This window comes from Mauremys mutica, chromosome 8, assembly GCF_020497125.1.
Source record: "Mauremys mutica isolate MM-2020 ecotype Southern chromosome 8, ASM2049712v1, whole genome shotgun sequence".
Lineage (NCBI taxonomy): Eukaryota > Metazoa > Chordata > Testudines > Geoemydidae > Mauremys > Mauremys mutica.
In genome coordinates, this window is record NC_059079.1 from 81,852,043 (window position 1) to 81,870,452 (window position 18,410).

General features: G+C 41.7%; 1 protein-coding gene across 3 annotated transcripts in view; it reads left to right on the plus strand.

Moving 5' to 3' along the window:
• Positions 1–18,410, plus strand: part of SLIT3 (slit guidance ligand 3) — a 768,837-nt gene that overhangs the window by 565,814 nt on the left and 184,613 nt on the right. For all 3 annotated transcript variants that reach the window (XM_045026794.1, XM_045026795.1, XM_045026796.1), the window contains 2 exons: positions 14,967–15,117; positions 16,092–16,166. In XM_045026794.1, coding sequence (XP_044882729.1) covers positions 14,967–15,117; positions 16,092–16,166 — 226 coding nt within the window. The remainder of the gene's footprint in view (positions 1–14,966; positions 15,118–16,091; positions 16,167–18,410) is intronic.

Sequence of the window (18,410 nt, forward strand, 5' to 3'; positions counted from 1 at the left end):
GAAGCTGGTCCAGTCCAGAACGGCGTACCGGACCAAATCCAATAACACGCAGTTTCACCTATAAGGTGGTGAGATTTTTTGGCTCCCTAGGACCACATTATATCGGGGTAGGGGTGTATTTACAAAATAAAGAACACTGTGAAGAAGTTAATGTCTCTAAATCTATCCCAATCTGCCATTTTTATTTTACTCTATTAATAGGGCGAAGCAATAATCAAAATGTGTTACATGTGCCTATCCTATGCAGTGATACAGGCCATTGGAAAAAAGCTGAGACCATCTGATACAATTTTTGAAGGATCAGAGTTGAGAAGGGACAGCAATTCACTTAATGATGTTGAGAGTAATGTTTTGTCTGGATTCCTCTGTTGTGTTCTTTCTTCAGTCCATCATGTTCTCAGTCCATCTGTTCCAGCCTTGCTTATCAATTCTATAATATCAAACACCCATGAGAAGGCATACCTCGAGCTTTCCTGGTGTGTGCTTCAGGGGTGGAGGACATGCAGTGTGCAGGCTCCAAAACATGGCTTTAAGTTGGTTGAAAACTAACACTATTGAAAAACTCAAGAGAGTTTTTGTCCTCATCCTTGTTAGTAAAAGCTCCAAATGGCAATGAGAATCATAGCTCGCTACGCATTCTTCTATTAATTTAAAATATGAGCGGAAATTTTGCAGTACTATTCCATCAGATATTTTGAAGAATCATTGTTTGTAAACTGATTCAGAGTGCATTCAAGGAGGCAGCATTAGAACTTAACCTGTTCCTCTGTCTTAGAATGCAACAGAAAAATATAATTTTTCCACTTTTTATTTTTGAGGACTATGATGTTATCTTGGGCTGTGCCACAACATGTCTTCAGAAAGGGATGTAAAATGTGGGATCATTATGTATTTAAAGCAAAAACAGAGGTGTGCAATGCATCTCTTTTCACAGGGACAGTCCTGCATCAGGACTGCTGTGATGAGAATACTTAGTGATCTGTCCGTTTATCTTTGCCGACTCAGGGATCCTTCTCATCTGATTCTTGCATTTGTTGCTCAATGAAGGAATGGGAAAATAGTTTCTGTTGTAAATCTACAGCTTATACCTTCCTGCTCAGAGATTACAAAATTAATTTCTCATCTAGGGCTACTGGTATTTTCATTTTATTTATGTTAGCCCCTTAATAAATTCCAAAGTTAATTTGCCTTGAAATAAGCATGTCTTTCAGTCAAAAAAGTAGTCAATGTATTTATAATTTTCGAGGGGAGTGGGAGGGCAGCCCCATTTTAATACCCTGGCTTGGTTCTTGAACTTGAGCGGTGTGGAGGATGCCAAGCTCTGTTGAAATCTGTGGGAGATGCATGTGCCCAGCCTATCTCAGGATCAGACCCACAATTAGTTCACCTTCGGAGTATTTAGCATTATAGCAACTGGGGAAGAAATGGCCTCCATGTCATGGAGTTCCATCCCAGAAAGTCCACAAAGCCCAACCCCAAAGTAGTGCAGATTCTTCTTCCTTTGGATTCTCCAATGTTTCACAAAAGTGTCTTTTCAGGAGGGATTTGAATGAGAAAAGGCGTGGTCGTGGAATAGGAGAGAGGGGGGTAAAAAGTGAGCTGTGGAGGTGACTCAGAAGTCATCTTGGGGTGAAAGGGGAAGATAATGGAGTTGTGGGAAGGGCTTGGGAGGAAAGATGAGACATTGAAGTTTTGCCCAGTGGAGTTTGATATGTCAGTATCTAGGAGTGGTGTCAGGACAGCATTTGGAGATACGTGGTTAGACGGAAGTGCGTAGGCTCAGGCTTTGATAAGTAAAACAATAAACTTTAAACAAGACAGTAATTAATTTCTGGAGGCTTTTTTCTTGAGTTGGTACTTTCTTCTGCCTTTATTCCCTCCCTATTGCTTCATGCTAGTATTTGCAAAGGTAAATTGTATTCTCCTTGTGGACTGTTCCATCATCAATGCAGCTCCCCGCTCTCCTCTCCCAGCCCAGTGGTGCAAGCTTTTACTGCCTGATGATGATGGAGCAGCAACATTTTCACAGAGTTATGAGTGTGTCAAGGAAGGAGATTCAGTGCAAGCTTCCTCCAATATGCTCATAAAGGGGGGATGTTGTGTCATTTTCAGTGGCAACAATACAAGAGCATGATGGGATTTTCCTTCCTCAGCAGCATCTGCTCACTCTCAGCTAAAGATACGGTGGACATTGGAGAGACAGAATGAGTGAAAGAGACAAGCTTTTGAGCTTACACAGAGTGCTTCTTCAGTGGGACATGTCAGTTCTATGTTATTAAAGGATCCCATCCTCGGTAGGAAAAAAAAAAAAGCTCTTCTGCCTGGTAGCTTTTGACTAGGTTAAGCTTTGTTTTGAAAAGCAGCACTGGTCTTTAGGGGAATAAAAAGGATCCAGTACTAGGTTTTGCTGCCTCTGTGGTAGCTCACTGTCACTTCAAGAAATGTCAGAATCCTTGATTACTCTGTATACAATGGCTATTGCACGGAGCTCTCCCTGCACTCAAGATTCCTATTTTGTTTGTGTAATGTGTATATATACGTTTTCATGCACTAGTGCCTATATTTTTTACATATAATGTCAGTTTCTTGTGCATTTGAAAACTGATGGAAGTTCTACCTGCCCAACTCTCCCCACTCCGCTTTTGGTGATGGTTGAAGAATATTTGTTTCTAAGAGCACCAAATCACAAAAGCTTCCCCTCCTCCAGTGTAGAAACATGAACTTCTTTCCCATTTGAAGCCCTAATAACTAAACCTGGCTCCTTAATTCCTCTTGCATTGGGCACCTGTGATTTTTAACTGATTTAATTAGCTGCTTCAGCACCAGATAGGTCTGTACAAACCAAAAACAGGGTGAACTATTTAAGGACAATGAGCCATCTGCCAACACAAATCTATCCTTTCAGACACTGCCTCCCAGTTATTCAATCCAATCAGAAGGCAGCAGCCCTGATACAAATGTTGAAAATGGAGACATAAGCACCTGTATGTTCAAGGACAGTTTCATATCTCTTCTATAACCCTTGTTATCAGACTAGAGAATGATGTATTTTATCAATAGCTGCATCAAAGGCATCTAATAAAAGCTGTTCATGGTACTTGCAATTTGTCTTTCCCTGTCTTTGTATTTGGGTTCTAAGCAACCATTTTGGTGGTAAACATGTTCAAACTTCTTGAACTGGAGCTCCAGGCTAGAGCGTAGTCCCCATTATTTGTGATTGTGATGGCCTTTCCCTGTACACCAGACTGGAATTTCACCCCTCTACAGTGTGGACCCAAGGCTGAGGTGCACACTGCATTTACTGAAGCAAAAAACTCATGGCCTCAGGATTGGACCTTACATGGAGAACTCCATGAATGAAGAGATAGGGCTATTTAATGATGAGAGCAGAGCCTGGTAGTTGTTTTTCCAGTTGTATTGCCAGCTTACTAATACACCTTAGACAAGTCGCTTAATTTTTCTGTGCCTTAGTTTCCCTAGAGTAAGTGGTTATAATTATTCCATATCTGCAGTGGAGTTGTATGCATGTATACTTTACAGTATTTGAGATCTTTAGATGAAAGATGCAAAGTATTATTATTATTCCTTTAAATGTTTAAAACTTATGCACGTTAAGTGAGTGTAATCAGCTGTTTTCCACATGAAATGTCTTATTTAAATGCTAGTAGTGGTTCCTATAACTTGCAAGTCACTATGATGCATCCTTTCCAAATTGTCCCCATTTTCTTAAGCAACGACCATCATTCACATACTGGATGTTCATATTCCTGTAGTATTCATCCCTGTCTCTTTTAATAAATGCAGATATCCCCATGCCCTAATCTGCCTAGTTACAGTATTGCAGTAACACCTGGTCAGGGATTTGCTGTTCAGCCTGCTCTTATCCTGCTGGCCTCCAGCAGCTCCTAGCTGGAGGTGGAGACTGAAACCTGACAGCTGTTATGTTAGCCCATACTATACTTGACACTAGTGGGGATTATCTGGAACTGAACAGACTTCTCTGAAGCCTAGTCGCATTTGCAGAAAAACTTGCTTGAGGCCAAACTTCCAGACATATGAAATAGTGCCATGTGATCTGAGCAGCTGAAAAGTAACATTTTTTATTTTGTTTTGGTTTTTAAGGTCAATTACATTTTATGTCTCGTGACCTCCTTTTTTGAAAGAGACAGATGAAAGCTCGGCTGAAAATGCCCCCAGAGGTCTTAGAGAATAGTGAAGCTAGGATGTTGCTTATTGTTGCTCATCTCCAGGTTTGCTGGGACGAAAGCAGATGGGAAAGGGAATTAAAAGTTTGTCCAAGTGAGTTTTTGCCGTAATAATATAGCTAAATAAATCTGTTTGAATAGAATGTTATTAGAGAAGAGAAATGAGCAAACTGAATTTTGTATTTGATCATATTTATGAATATGAAGTCTTTGCACAACGGAACTGCATTTGCAAGCTTAGGTTTACATGACACTATGCATCTTACTTCCTTTGTTATCTAGCCACTTTGAAAAAGAGAGGAATATGACTTGGTCTTGAATAATAATAGCTCTTAATTTCCTTTCACTCCAAAAATATTCCAGTTGAAAAAGACAGTTGATTTAACTATGACACTGATCTTACTATTTCATTTCTAGAAAAGCTTTGGAAGCAATTCAGATCTCTGTTTCTTTTTCCTGTCATTCCAGCTTCTCACTTGCTAACCCTGTGAGTGTCCTGGGATATATAAACGGTCTCCTCCAGTGCTTTGTTGATCTATGCCAGACCTGCACAACTTGTAAAGCAGCAAGGGCCACATTACTCCAAAGAAAATAGCTGAGGGCCGAAACTCCCCGGCCCCACGGAAACACTCCGCCCCATCACTGTCCAGCCCTGCAGAAACAAACCCTCCTTCCCCAGCGCCGCCCCACCAAAACAGCTGTGGGCCAAAAAGGAAGGTTGGGGGGTGGGGAGGTGATACTTGATTTTAAATCAACCAGGGGCTCCCAGCTGAAGAGGTGGCTGGGAGCCCTCAGGGGCAAATTAACGGGCCCGGGGCTCTGGCAGCTGGGGGAACCCGGAGCTTTGCGGGGCTGGGGCAGGGATTTAAAGGGCCCAGAGCTCCTGCCGCTGAGGGGAGCCCGAGCCCTTTAAATCCCAGCCCATCTGCTGGAGCCGTGGCCGGGATTCAAAGGGCTCTGGGCTGCCTGCAGCCGCGGGGAGCCCTGAGCCCTCTAAATCTCAGACGCCGCCGGGAATCTCTGCGAGCAGCCCAGAGCCTTTTGAATCCCGGCCGCGGCTGCGATTTATAGCGCTCAGGGCTACCCGCGCTGCCGGCAGCCCAGAGCCCTTTGAATCCCGGCCGTGGCTGAGATTTAAAGAGCTCTGGGCTCCCCGCCGCTGCGGACAGCTCAGAGCCCTTTGATTCCCGGCCGCGGGCCGCACAGTGAGCCTCCGCAGGCCGCATGCAGCCCGCAGGCCATATGTTGTGCAGGTCTGATCTATACTATAGGCTTTCGTTCTCAAGGAAGCACAAGTCCATCTTAAAATATGTGATCTTGTTTGCCAGAGAATATAGTCCCCAAAAGAGGGTGAAATATGAAGGTGCGCAATTAAATGTTTACTTTAAGGCCTAATCTTCTGATGAAAGTAGAACATTTGACAGAAAGTAAACAACAGATCATCAGCTGTCTGTAAAAATTACAAGCCAACACCCTCATTGGGAGTCTATGCAGAGAGGCACTGGGCAGAAAGGGGATGGACACAGAATTACCTGCTACCCCTAATGGATGGTGCCTCCAGTTTGGGGATAAGTGCCACTGCCTCTGTTACGCTTGTTTTGTGGCTAAATTGAATGTCACTCGCTAGAGCAGTGACTTTAGCGCCTTTTAATGAGCACCAAAAGCCACTTAAATAGAAAAAATAAAAGCATGAGAGAGAGAGATTGGCATGTTAAATAAAACAAATGCAGTGACATATGATCCTGAAATAGATCAATAAATCTTCTGTCCGATTGTTCTGATACCTAAACAGTTTGCTGAGTAGATGCAATCTAATGACAGAGCTGGAAACAGTGAACCATACACAACTCCTTGTCAAACTACAGATTCAGCCATTGGTTTGAAATAACAGACCTCTGATTACCACAGTTTGGAATCTCCTTTTTCAGTAAATCATACAATTTTACTTTGATGTAACTTACATTTAACATTGTTCTTCTTGAGCTGGGCCAATGGCAGGGGAAATTGTCAACTTTTCAGTGAATTGGCAACTAAATTTCAATTTTCCATGTCAGTCACCCCTTTTTAAACATTACTTTTTGCAAACATTTATATGAGTGATGTTTTGTTCATATAAAGGCTCATGGAAGATGAGTTTTGGGCCCCAAACTGAAATTCATTTTATGAAGCAGCAAAGTGTTTGGGACCAAAGCACAAGCAATAAGCTTCCTGCTTGCCCTTGTACATTTATCCCCAAAAGTGGCTGTTTACCTGCATATTTTTGCCACAGCTGCCATGAACAGAAATCCCCAAATGTAACTGCAAAGCAGGTGTAGTGGTGCTTTTGAGCAGCCTGTCCCCTTGTGTCTGAGGAGGACTTGAACTAGCCTTTTTGGTAGACTCCTTTCTCTTTACATTGCTACCTCTTGTTCATGGTGGTTCATGGCTAGTGCAGATAGTTTTTAAAAAAAGAGAAATGCTTAATTAACACAACAGAGGGACACAGATTTGTTCAAATATTCCCCACAGCTCTGCCTTGGTGATTTTTACATGTCCTGCTCCACAATGATTGAAAGTGTGCACCCACATCAAAATTACTGTTTTTGTTTACAGGGACTCTGATGAATGTTGGATTCATTGAATAAAGGCATTTGGTAGATAAGAAATATGTCTGCTCATTGCATAACAGAGTACCTGGTGGGGGGGATTTTATTCAAAAAATCCAGGGTTTGAGTGGATGCAAGGTTAAACAGGAGGAGGAATATGAGTATGGAACTGCATCCCACATAGCAATTACACTCAGTTACTATAGTTTCCAAGCAATCAACAGGTTGAAATTTGATCATACGATATATTAGTCAATTAATAAACAAAATTTGTAAAAATTAAGGGATTTTACGATTACATATGTTGTTCCCAGTAGTTAACCCAGCTCTCTTATCTATCGCCTCTGCAAAATTTTTTAAGCTGTTCTGTGTCATTGTAGTGAATGGCCTACCATGACAAAGACCGCAGTCCTCTGAATACTAGCTATCCTACCAGCTCCTACCAACTGCATAGAGCCTTCCCTTCTTCAGTCCTGCTCCTTGCCATCTGTGTAAATACATCTGAGATGAGTCTTTCCAAAGCACTCATTGTTGGCTTAGCTGCACGCCCCCTGAAGTCAATGGGAGTTTACAGTAGATTTCACGGGGAGCATAGTAAGACTAACACCAAGCACATTTGAAAGTTCCACCCTCATGTCAAGAACACGGGAGTGAGTTATAAGAAAGTGAGCCTGGGATCTGGGAAGGAGGGAAGCTTGCCATGTTAACTGTATGGCTCCATGGTGGACAAGAACTAATATTTAGCCAAATTTCAGCCACTGCCTACCCTATGGAAAACTACAGGTATTATGCTAAGAAGGAGCAATAGCAGTAGATTCGTTTATATTTAAAACTGTAATTGTTCTCTACTATGTCCTCGTTTTGAAGTGTGGCTTTAAAAAACAGGAATCAAGCAATGATTACTGCTGCTTATTATTACTCTCTTGTAAATATTCCCACCGTTGTGTGTAATCATTTCGGGGGGACATATTCTGTCCTGAGGTCCCAAATCACAATTCCCGTTGACTTCAGTGAGTTGTGTGCAAGCATCTGAAGCCAGAGTTTGGTCATCAGGCTGGAATCCTATTTTTACCAGTAGGTGCTCTGGCATATGAAGTTGGCTTTTTGTACCTCCAAGCTGGCTTCTTTAGTGGATCATATAATAAAAAACAAAAAGAGTTGAGTATGCTTTACCACTGTATTTTCTGAAAGGAGTCACCAAAGAAGAGTAAGGGGGCCCAATACATAGTAGCATAGATCAGGCATTTTATATAGGCGTTTTCCTAGCTCCACATGCTCACTGTACAGTCTATTGTGTACACCTACTGGATGCAGCCATTTGCAGTCCTCTGGTAGTGTTTTCTGTTGCAGTAGTTCTGCCTTTAAAAACTTCTGGTCCCTGTTCTCTTATGCTCACAGATTGTCCTGTACAGAGTGTTCTTGCAATTGTAGCATAAAATGTTGACCTCTTGTACTCCAGCTCCTTTTTGCATGGGTGAAATGGACAGCAGCTCTCAGTGAAATCTCCAGCTTGTGCTTCTCCATGCTGCTTCCTCTCAACGCTCCTCTCTCTTTGGCGCTGCCTAACACTGACTCTGGCTGTTAATGGGGTTTTCCTTTGTGCTTGATCTAACCATGTGGTAGAACAATACAAATTGAACATGGTTCTGTCAAGCACCATGGAAGGCTGCATACTTTCCTGCCGCATGGCATGCTGGGATACTTCTGCTGTTTTCAGAAGCATCAAAAGGTGAGAGATTCCCTCATTTTCACAGGAAAAGATAAAAAGGTTATTTGTGTTCTATAAATAGACCCACCTGCAGCTGAGCAGCTGACTTCAGGTTTCGGGGTGATAGCCCCAGTGTACAGTAGTGTTTCAAAGTGATTTTTCAGAGGGCCTGCATGCAGAATAACTGTCCCTAAATAACTCATTTGATTAATTGATAATAAAGTGAACACATTGGACATCTTGTTGATGAATTATGTTTGGCTCTGGCTTCAGTGATAATTCTAGCAAGATCAAAAATCATGTTCATTTAATTAGCTAGAGGTATTGTAATTTGAGTAATTATTTTTAGAGCTATTCCATGAACTATATTGCATGAACCACACCTTGGAATCACAGCTGAGGCAATGTTATGTGTAGTTATAAGTCAACTACTTAACAGAATCTCAGGACTGAACTAACACTAGAAAGAAAGTACTTTTGATAGAGCATTTCAGGAGAGTCTCCATAGCTGTATGTCTACTGAAACGGAAAACATTTTCTAACATGAGGATGATATTCTCTAATGGTTAGAGCAGAAGACTGCGAGTGAGCATACTCGAGTTTTTTTCTTGATCTGATCCTTGACTGTGACCTTGAGCAAGTCACTTAACTTCTCTCTGCCTAAGTTTCCCCCTGTGTAAAATAGGGATAATGACGTCTACCTTTTATAAAGTACTTTGAGAGCCTCACATGGAAGCTTAGTATTAAGGTAGCACTATATTTTGTTTAGAAGCTTTACTGATAAATTGTGCTAACATCAGAAACATTTTTTGCTGCAGTTAAATTATCTAAGCAGTTATTTGTAAGGATTGAAAACACTAGTATCAAATAACATTGAGAGATGCTGTACCTTTTGGGGTTCCAACAGGCCAGTAAGGGATTCCGTCAACATCTGCCTTGCAACTCTGGGTGTCTTATATGCTATGCTGCTGTGCCTCACAGCCCTGACACCAACAGCCAGAAGACAAGCTTCCAGGGCACATCCTGGCTTCCACCACCAAGTTACTTTTTGTAGGGGAATTCAGCAACCCTTCCAGCCCCAAGTTTCCTCAAAACTATCTCTCCTGTAGTGCTCAGTCCCTCATGCTGGAACACTCATGAAACATTACAGGTTTGCTGTTCCTTTACAGAGACAGTACACAGCAGCCTGTTAGCTTAACTGGGGTTAACACAATCTTCTCTTCAATTACAGCACTGAATTGATTCACAGTAAGTAAAACAAGTTTATAAAGTGATACCAAGTAGAAGTAATAGGGATAAAAAATGGTTACAAAGAAACAAATGTGAAAATAAGCTATTAAGGCTGGAACTCAACTTAAACTAGAGTATTTTGTTCAAAATTTTCTCACCATAGAAATTCTTCCAGCATGGCGCTGGCTACTCCTTAGCCAGGATCCAATCACAGGGCCCAAAGCGCCTGGTTTTCTTTCTCTCCTTAGATGAAGGATGACTATGGGGTTCTCGCCCCTTCTTTTTAATAGTTTAATAAACCTTTGAAATGTATTCTTTGAAAAGTAAGCCTAGGCAAAGTTTCTTTCTCCTGTTGAGGTACAGACACCATGCTGTCTTCTCCCTTCCTTGTTAGCTTTGTTCACCTTCTATGTAAAGTACCTTCGTTGGCTCTGCCTGAGGACCAGGCTGGTCAGACAAGCAAATACACATTTCTTTGTCTAGGGCAGGCTGAGCTTATGCATTGCTTGCAAATTGTAAGAAGATGATTCTAGCACATATTTATAACTCTTTGTTCATACCCCACACAATGATTTTCTTGACCCACCTGTTACCAGTTTGTTTATGCTACCCTACATGACATCTTTTAGATACAGATTATGACAGCAGTGAGTTGGGGCAATGAATACATCAGGCCTGACAAGAGTTGCTGTGAATTAATGAATCAGCAGGCCCTGGCTATTTTTTCCAATAAACCCGGAGATAGTGTTATCTAGTGGTTAGTTTAAGAAATGGTGTCAGGATTCCTGGTTTGGTTTTGTTGTGTTCTCTGCCACTCTGACTTTCATTAAAGCACTTAGAACTACATTTTCAGTTTCGTCCACTAATTTTGGGTGGTCAATTTGAAACACCTATGTCAAAATTTTAACTAAATGAGTGCTTAAAATGGCGTCCAGGTGCTTATATGTGGCCTGATTTCCCAGAAGTGCTGAGCACCCACTGGGAGCTGCTGGCTGTCTGGCATTTCAGAATTTAACAAAGAACCCCTTTTTTAAAAAGTCCTTGACCATAGAACTTTAATTTCTCAAATTGAGGACCAGAAAAAAAGGCACTCCAACTTAAGCACAAAATTTTCAAGACTGTCCATTAACTTTGTCACCAGGTACCCTTTTGTGAGATAGGAAAAACCTGTATCTGCTGTAGGACATTTTGTTGCTTTATCAGCTGTTTGTTGTAACAGTGCTTTTGATATTATTAGGTAAAAATTCTATAACAGTAACGGGCATTTCAGTTTAATGCAGTTCCCCAGTTTCTGTCTTTGGCAAATCCTTTTTAGAGACAACTCAATTTTTCAATTAATGTTTCAAGTAATGTTTCAATACTGGAAATTACCTTAAAGTTTCAGATCATGTTTTACATTCAGGCTAGCTTCACAGATCTTCCAACTAAAATGGTATAAAAATATGAGTTAATGGTTAGTCTGAAACAAAATCTTTTGCACTTCTTTGGTAGCTCTTCTCCATGGTTCACTAAGGTTAATTTTTAGAATAGAGGAAGTAGTATTTGCACATGATCTCTAACTGTGCTTTTTAAATCATACCATATCCACCTAAACCTCTGAGGCAATATGCTGATAAAATATTGCCTGTAGAGATGGGGATACACATTTAACTAGTTCTGCAAGCAGATGGCTGCATTTCACATTAGTTTCCCTGATGGGAATAACTTAATAGAGCAGCCACCTGTCCAAGTGATCTCAAGGCTCTAGTCAAATAGTAAATTTTATCTAATCTTTGGCAGCTGATTCCTGCTGTCTTTCAGCCTAATGGATGACTTTGACTACTTGACGAGGATGTGTGTGTTATTTATCACTTTGACTCGTGCTTATACAGATAACTCTCCTTTAAATCTTTGCTTCCTTTCTCTCCTGCTGAGTTCTGAAGGGTTTTCACCTGTTCCAAGCATGCAGGTGGTGAACTGGTGCCCTGGCTAGATGGGTTTCTAATGGTTGATGCAGGTATGAGAGATGTACACAGCCGGAGAATTGGAATTTGAAGTTGCAAAGTCACGTGGTAAATTTCTTTCTATTAGCTTTTCCAAAAAGGTTGAGAAAAATATGTCTAGAAATTAATATATTAAATCCCTCAAAAAATATATGCTCCTTTCTACCTTTTTTCCTAGGTTTTCCACTCCATCACCCATCTCTCATTTTCCCACAGGACACTGGGTATATGTCCAAAGTAGACAAAACGCCTAAATAAACAGCAACAGAGAGTCCTAAATAGACAGTTACTTGCCACCACATTATTGCATTCACAATTATTCTTTCAAGAAATGAATTTATAATGAAAGGTACAAGTGAATTTTTCAGAAGTTAAATTTGATATATTCTCAAACCCGTTTCTGGTCACTACTTAATTCCTGGAGACTGCTCAATGTGGGTGGTGTAACAACAATTCTGAAGTGCTAATGGACTCAGATGTAGAGTGCTGTCCATCGTATGCAGTAGTGTTCACCTGTCACCAGGGGCGGCTCTAGCCATTTTGCTGCCCCAAGCATGGCGGCACGCCATGGGAGGCACTCTGCCGGTCGCCGGTCCCGTGGCTCAGGTGGACCTCCCGCAGACGTGCCTGCGGATGCTCCACCGAATCCACGGGACCAGCGGATCCTCCGCAGGGACGCCTGCGGGAGGTCCGCCGGAGCCGCCTGCCGCCCTCCCGGCTACCAGCAGAGCGCCCCCCGCAGCATGCCGCCCCAAGCACGCGCTTGGCGTGCTGGGGCCTGGAGCCGCCCCTGTCTGTCACCATTTTAACTTGTGCCCCAGTTATGGGACTTTCAGGAGAGAGTTGGCTGTTATTGCTGTTTTTGTAATAGGTATTTTTAAAGCACATTAAAACATACAATGGGATATAGCTGCCTAATGTTTTAAGTGATTTTAAATGAATAAGGAAGTGTCGAGCACAAATGTTTTCAGTTTTAAATATCTCCAAGATCTGTTTCCAGTGCCTTCAGGCTAAAAACAATAGACAGATCAGACCTTAATTTAATTTCTCAACAGAATGATGACCAGTCTTTTTGCAAAGCATTCATCACCCTGTTATCTGTACTATACAAGCATGTTACTTGCTTTCCTTTCTGCACTGTAGTTTTAACCATTGTGTTATAAATTAAATGCAAGTCTTTCTATGGGACTTTAACCTGCTGGTCTGATGATCAAAGTGCTAGAACTTTGGAGCTACCAAATTTCACTGGATTCCTCTGGTAAGGTGTTATGTAACAGGAATTAATATAATAATGGTACCTGTAAATGGGTCGGACTCACCCCCGCGGCGCCTCCTGCTGGTCACTCCGGGAATTAGCTCAGTCCAGCGTTCGGAGCGCCCTCTGCAGGCCGGTGATCCGCCTGTCCTCTGGCCCGAGTCCCTCCCTGGACCCTGGTGCCCTTTCACATGGGGTGCTGCCCCCAGCAGTAACCCCTTTTCTCTCTGGGTTTCCCCTGCCTCGGGAACCCCCCACCCTACTATCCCCACTTCGCCTCAGTAGTGGCTACTGCCCAGTCTCTATCTGGCCCCCATTCGCTGGGGCAGACTGCAGTATCCAGTACTCATCATCGGCAAAGGGGGTTTGGACCTGCTGCCTTGGCCTACCCCTAGGTTGCCCTCTGCAACCCCCAGTACCTTTTACCCTATGCTAGGCCGCAGCCGGGGGTTTTCTAGGCTGGAGCTTCCTCAGCTCCTCAGCCTTTCCCCAGCCCTGCTTCACCCTAGGTACCTTGTTTAGCCACTAAGCAGCCAGGCCCATCTCTCTCTGAAGGCAGAGAGAGACTGTCTGTCTTCTGGCTTCCCTGCCTTCTTATAAGGCCCTGTTGCTCTGTTTAGGCCGTGGCCCCCAGCTGCAGCCACTTCCCCAATCAACTCAGCCTTGAGAGCCACTGCTCTCAAGCCCTGCCAGGCCACTTTTTAAACCCCTTCACAGCAGGAGCAGGGTCCACCCTGCCACAGTACCATTGGATGATTCATTTCTTCTTCTTCTGGATAGCAATCATAGAACAAGTAGTGGTGTTTTTATCAGCCTCAACAGGGAAACTAGAATAAAAATGAGATCAACTCTCAGAAGGCAAATTTCAGCTTGGGTTTTATTTTTTATTATTTTTTTCAGAGTTCTTTAAAAACGAGCTTGTTCAAATCACTCTGAAAAAGGTATTGTCTGTTTGAATTAGTTCTTTTCAACTAAGTGTTTTTTGGAGTGACAAAGACCTTTTACAATTACAATTGGCTTTTGGGGGCCCTGGACAAGTTAAAAATATGGTTTGGGTTGTTATGATCATTTGAGCAAACAAATGTTTCCAAAGAAGTTTTTGGTGGTTCCATAATGAAATATGAAGTGAGCAGGCAAGTATTGCATGACTAGATCTGTCCTGGCAACCCTTGGATTTACATACACTTTTATTAATACTTTTGGCTCCAGAAGCATAGAGATCAAGTTTCAAGCCCCTTATTATTAATATAAAAAAAGCTGAAAAGTACTGAGTAGTTCATTGAACCTAATTGGAAAAGCATTTCATTAGAATGGGTCAAAAGCCTTGTCAAAGAAGTCTGGCAATTACAATATAATGGCATGTTAGAGAGTGATTCTCTCTAAGTACAGTCTGTCCTTACCTTGATTAAAATGAACATGATTTAAACTGCTATTATTTTCAACTGCTTTTTGTTTAATGTAGTTAGTCAAGATATCGGATTGTTGCAAAATTGACCAGGCTCGCTTATGCTAGGTTAATAGCTAGTAAAAGAATCCTTTCTGAACACCCTTGTTTAAAATGACTCCTTCACTTGAATACACCATCTTTCTTGCTGACATCATTATTGCACCCTGATGCAAGAGTGAAGTGCAAATGGGCAAACCTGACTGCAGCGAGGCTGTGTGTGTGCAGGCCTGTGGATGGACCCCAAAGGGATAATTAGACAAGATTAAGAAAAAAATGTTTTAAAAGGAAGGCCTATAAGACTATGAAATAATCTCCCAAGGGAAGAAGGAAAGAAACAGAAGCCCATCCTCTCGAGTCATTTGAAAAAAGAGCTGGACAAAACACCTTGGAATGTAATGTAGGGAGCAGCTCTGCACTGGCTGGGGGAGTCCGAGGGGGGGGGGGAGTGAATGGGGGTGATGGAGAAGGAACTGAGGGGTCGCCTTTCAAACTCTGATTTCTGTGATTGTTAATTGTCAGGCTGTTTACCTGGATACATTTCCATTTCCTTGCAGGTTCAGAGGATTACAGAAGTAAGTTCACCGGGGAGTGCTTCATGGACCTTGTCTGTCCTGAAAAGTGTCGCTGCGAAGGAACAATTATAGACTGTTCCAATCAAAAACTCACCCGCTTACCAAGTCACCTTCCTGAATATGCTACCGATCTGTAAGTGGCATGCCCTCCAGAGGTGGTTATGGTGAATGCTGACATTCTGAACATCCTTTGCACATTTTTCCTCTCTTTTTTTTTTAAACTGCTTGTTTATTGGACCTTTCAAAATGCAATGCTGCTAATTAAAAAAAAAAGGGGGGGGTATTCCTTTGGCCTAAATCTTTGTGTAAGGCTGTGAAACAGTTTATTCATTCCACCTTAGAACTGTCTGCATACATTAAACTGCGAAGAGACTCTGTATATAAAAGAGCTAATATGTTCTATGTATACTTTCTACTTTTGGGGATCCATTCAGATGAAAGGCAAATTATCCAATTTAATGGAGTATAAGACAATATTGGATATAACATAGTATCTTCAGGATTTGGTCCTCTTATAGTGCTTATGTCCTCTTTAAATCTTTCCATGTATTTAAGGTATTTTATTTATTTCCACTTAATGAAAAGAAAAGGAAAGAAATGAAATGAAAAAATGCTGAGCCACATCTGAATCCTTTGGTGCATAGTAAAGCATGCACACAGCAAAATTAAAGTAAATGTAACCAGGTACAAATTCAATCAGGGCAATAGAGCCTCCCACCCAAGCCCTCTGCCCTGCCTAATAGCCCTTGCTAATGAATGGTCTTTGCAGTACTTCTGAGGATCAACAGGCATGGGCTATTTCAGACCCAAACATGGGAAGCAAATTTCAGATTTAAGGGGCCGTAGAGAAAATGCTCTGCAAGCCACTCCCTCTCATTTGCACAGAACTTTCTATATAGTTACTTTTATATGTTTTTTGTCTATAACGGCTTCTATTGTATGGAGCTCAAATAGGTGGTGGATAGAGGGTTGGCAGGAAATTAGGGTGAGATCCTTCTTTTTGTTTAACAAAGGTCATCATTTTCTGTGTAGCAATCTTGTACACCATAGAGACACATCTACAGAGATCCATGAAGCATTAAGTGCCTTTTTGTTTGTTCCCACCAGCCGTCTAAATGACAATGATATCTCAGTTCTAGAAGCTACTGGAGTCTTCAAGAAACTGCCCAGCCTAAGGAAAATGTAAGTTCAAGTTCCTGTCTCATAAGTATCCATATGTAATATAATCCCTGATACCTTGTACTGTGAGGAAGGGGAGGAGTCCCATTTAGGCAGTTCCATACTGCAGTAGTAGAATGTCCTCTATTTTTTCCATTTAAATTTAAGTGAATTTAGTGGATAAGGTGTCAGATTGACAGCCCTGGAAGGCAAAGTCCTCAGTTTATCCACAGACTAGGTACGGGACAGGCAATGGCACCACAAGCTTCCCATGTTGTCCCAAGTACGTCAACCCTTACTTCCGAAGATATGTTTGCAGGGTTGCTGTAGCTGTGTTGATCCTACATGAGAGAGACAAGGTGGATGAGGTAATATATTTTATTGAACCACCTTCTGTTGGTGAAAGAGTGGCTTTTGAGTTCTACAAGCTCTGTGGAGTTTGGAAGCTTGTCTCTGTCACCAATAGAAATTGGTCCAATAAAAGATATTACCTCCCCCCACCTTGTCTTTCCCAAGATATCTTCAGTAGAGGATGAAGGGAGTTCAGCCTTCATGCCAATTCTGTACTCTGCCTCTTACCTGAGACTGCCAACAAGATATTAATTAGTCTGTTGATTTTTGTCATGTGGACACATGCCCACTCACAACTTCCAAGACCATGCTGTATCTCACATCGGCCACCAAGCAGCATGGTAGTATCAGATATTCTAAACACAAAATATTGTAATGGGAAGTAAATGAGCTCAACTTCTTGCATTCACTAATCTTCTGTAGAGAAGAAAAAAGTTGCTGCCTTTGACATGCATGGTTCTATAGCCCTTTATAAGCCCTATGCATTGTTCTATCCCTATGGAGTGTGCATATTTGAATAAGTCATATTTTGGGTGATTCAGTAATATGAGATCTCTCCTGATAAATATTCTGCTGCAAGTATTAATGGGTTCAAATGTACGCATTGGAACTCTATTATAAAAGGATTTTTGTGGGCTCTATTTAAATTTATCTTAGAAAGTGGCTCTTATCAGACCTTATTATTGAACTCTCTTGCCCTCACCCAAATCCCATCTACGGTTTCTACTGAGCAAAATTACATCGGTCAGTCAAACCAAGTTTGGGAAGACCAACCAACCACACTTCCTCTCCCTAACACACATACTTTTCACTTCCACATGTTACTAAACATCTGGAATCTTCTGGCAGATTCAAGTCATGCAAGATCTCAGGATCTGACACACAAACCTGGTGAGGATCGTTTTTGTCAATTTGAAGGCTGCCAAAGTTTCAGATGCTGTTTATTTTAGATCCTGCATCTCAGAGTTGAAAGAGAACATGGGAGTTTAGTCATATCTGTAAGCCTAAAACACCATGAAAGACACCATGAAGAAGGCATGTTGGTGCTTTTTAGTAAATGTTGGTGACATTTTCACAAAGTCCTGTTGCCTGTAGAGGTCATAGTGTGTAGTTACATAAAGTAAATAGCACTACAAAAATAAATAAGTATATACAACTGCGAAAAAAAATCTCACATGATCATGTTTTAGTTGGAAATAAGCGATGTGATTGTTGGGATCATTTCCTTGATTTCATTTGACACATAAAATAGACAGATTGAGCAGCTGTCCTTCTTGTGCCTATAGATCTATAAGGAGTTGGGGCATTTTGACAAGGCAGCGTTGCTATTCATAAATGCAGCATGAAACAGCCATGTGTTTTAAGAGCTTGTTTCCTACGAAGCAATAAATCTTCAGTGCTTTATTCTTGGCAGAAGATAAGAATGTAAGATTACAGGTGCAGTTCAGATGTCCGGATTCTGGCAATGAAAGGTTTGGCAAGGAGAGGTAATTGTGCCCTGAAGTTCATAATAAAGCATTGCCTCATATAGATTTTCAGTAGCAGCCTCCAAGAAGAGAATTCTCTAGCCATGCTGGTTAGCTGGGCTTCATTTTTTCCTGCCCTACCTGAAGATCCTTTAGTGAAAGGCTTGTCCCACATGACATGCTGGGATTATAGAAAAAAGTATTGGAGATCATTGACTTCTTTAAAACAGATTAAGCTAGTTTTCCTGAAAAGCGTGCATCAAACTTGATTATGCCACCACTTCCCATTGTTTGAAACACTATAGACACACACTTTCATAAAATGGCTTTAGAAGCATCCATAAAGCAATTGAGCCGCCAGAAAAATAGCTCCCCTGTATGTCATTGCTTGCCCTTTACCAATGCCCTTTTACTAAGTGATAGGCTGCTTCAGTGAGTAGTACAAGGGGCT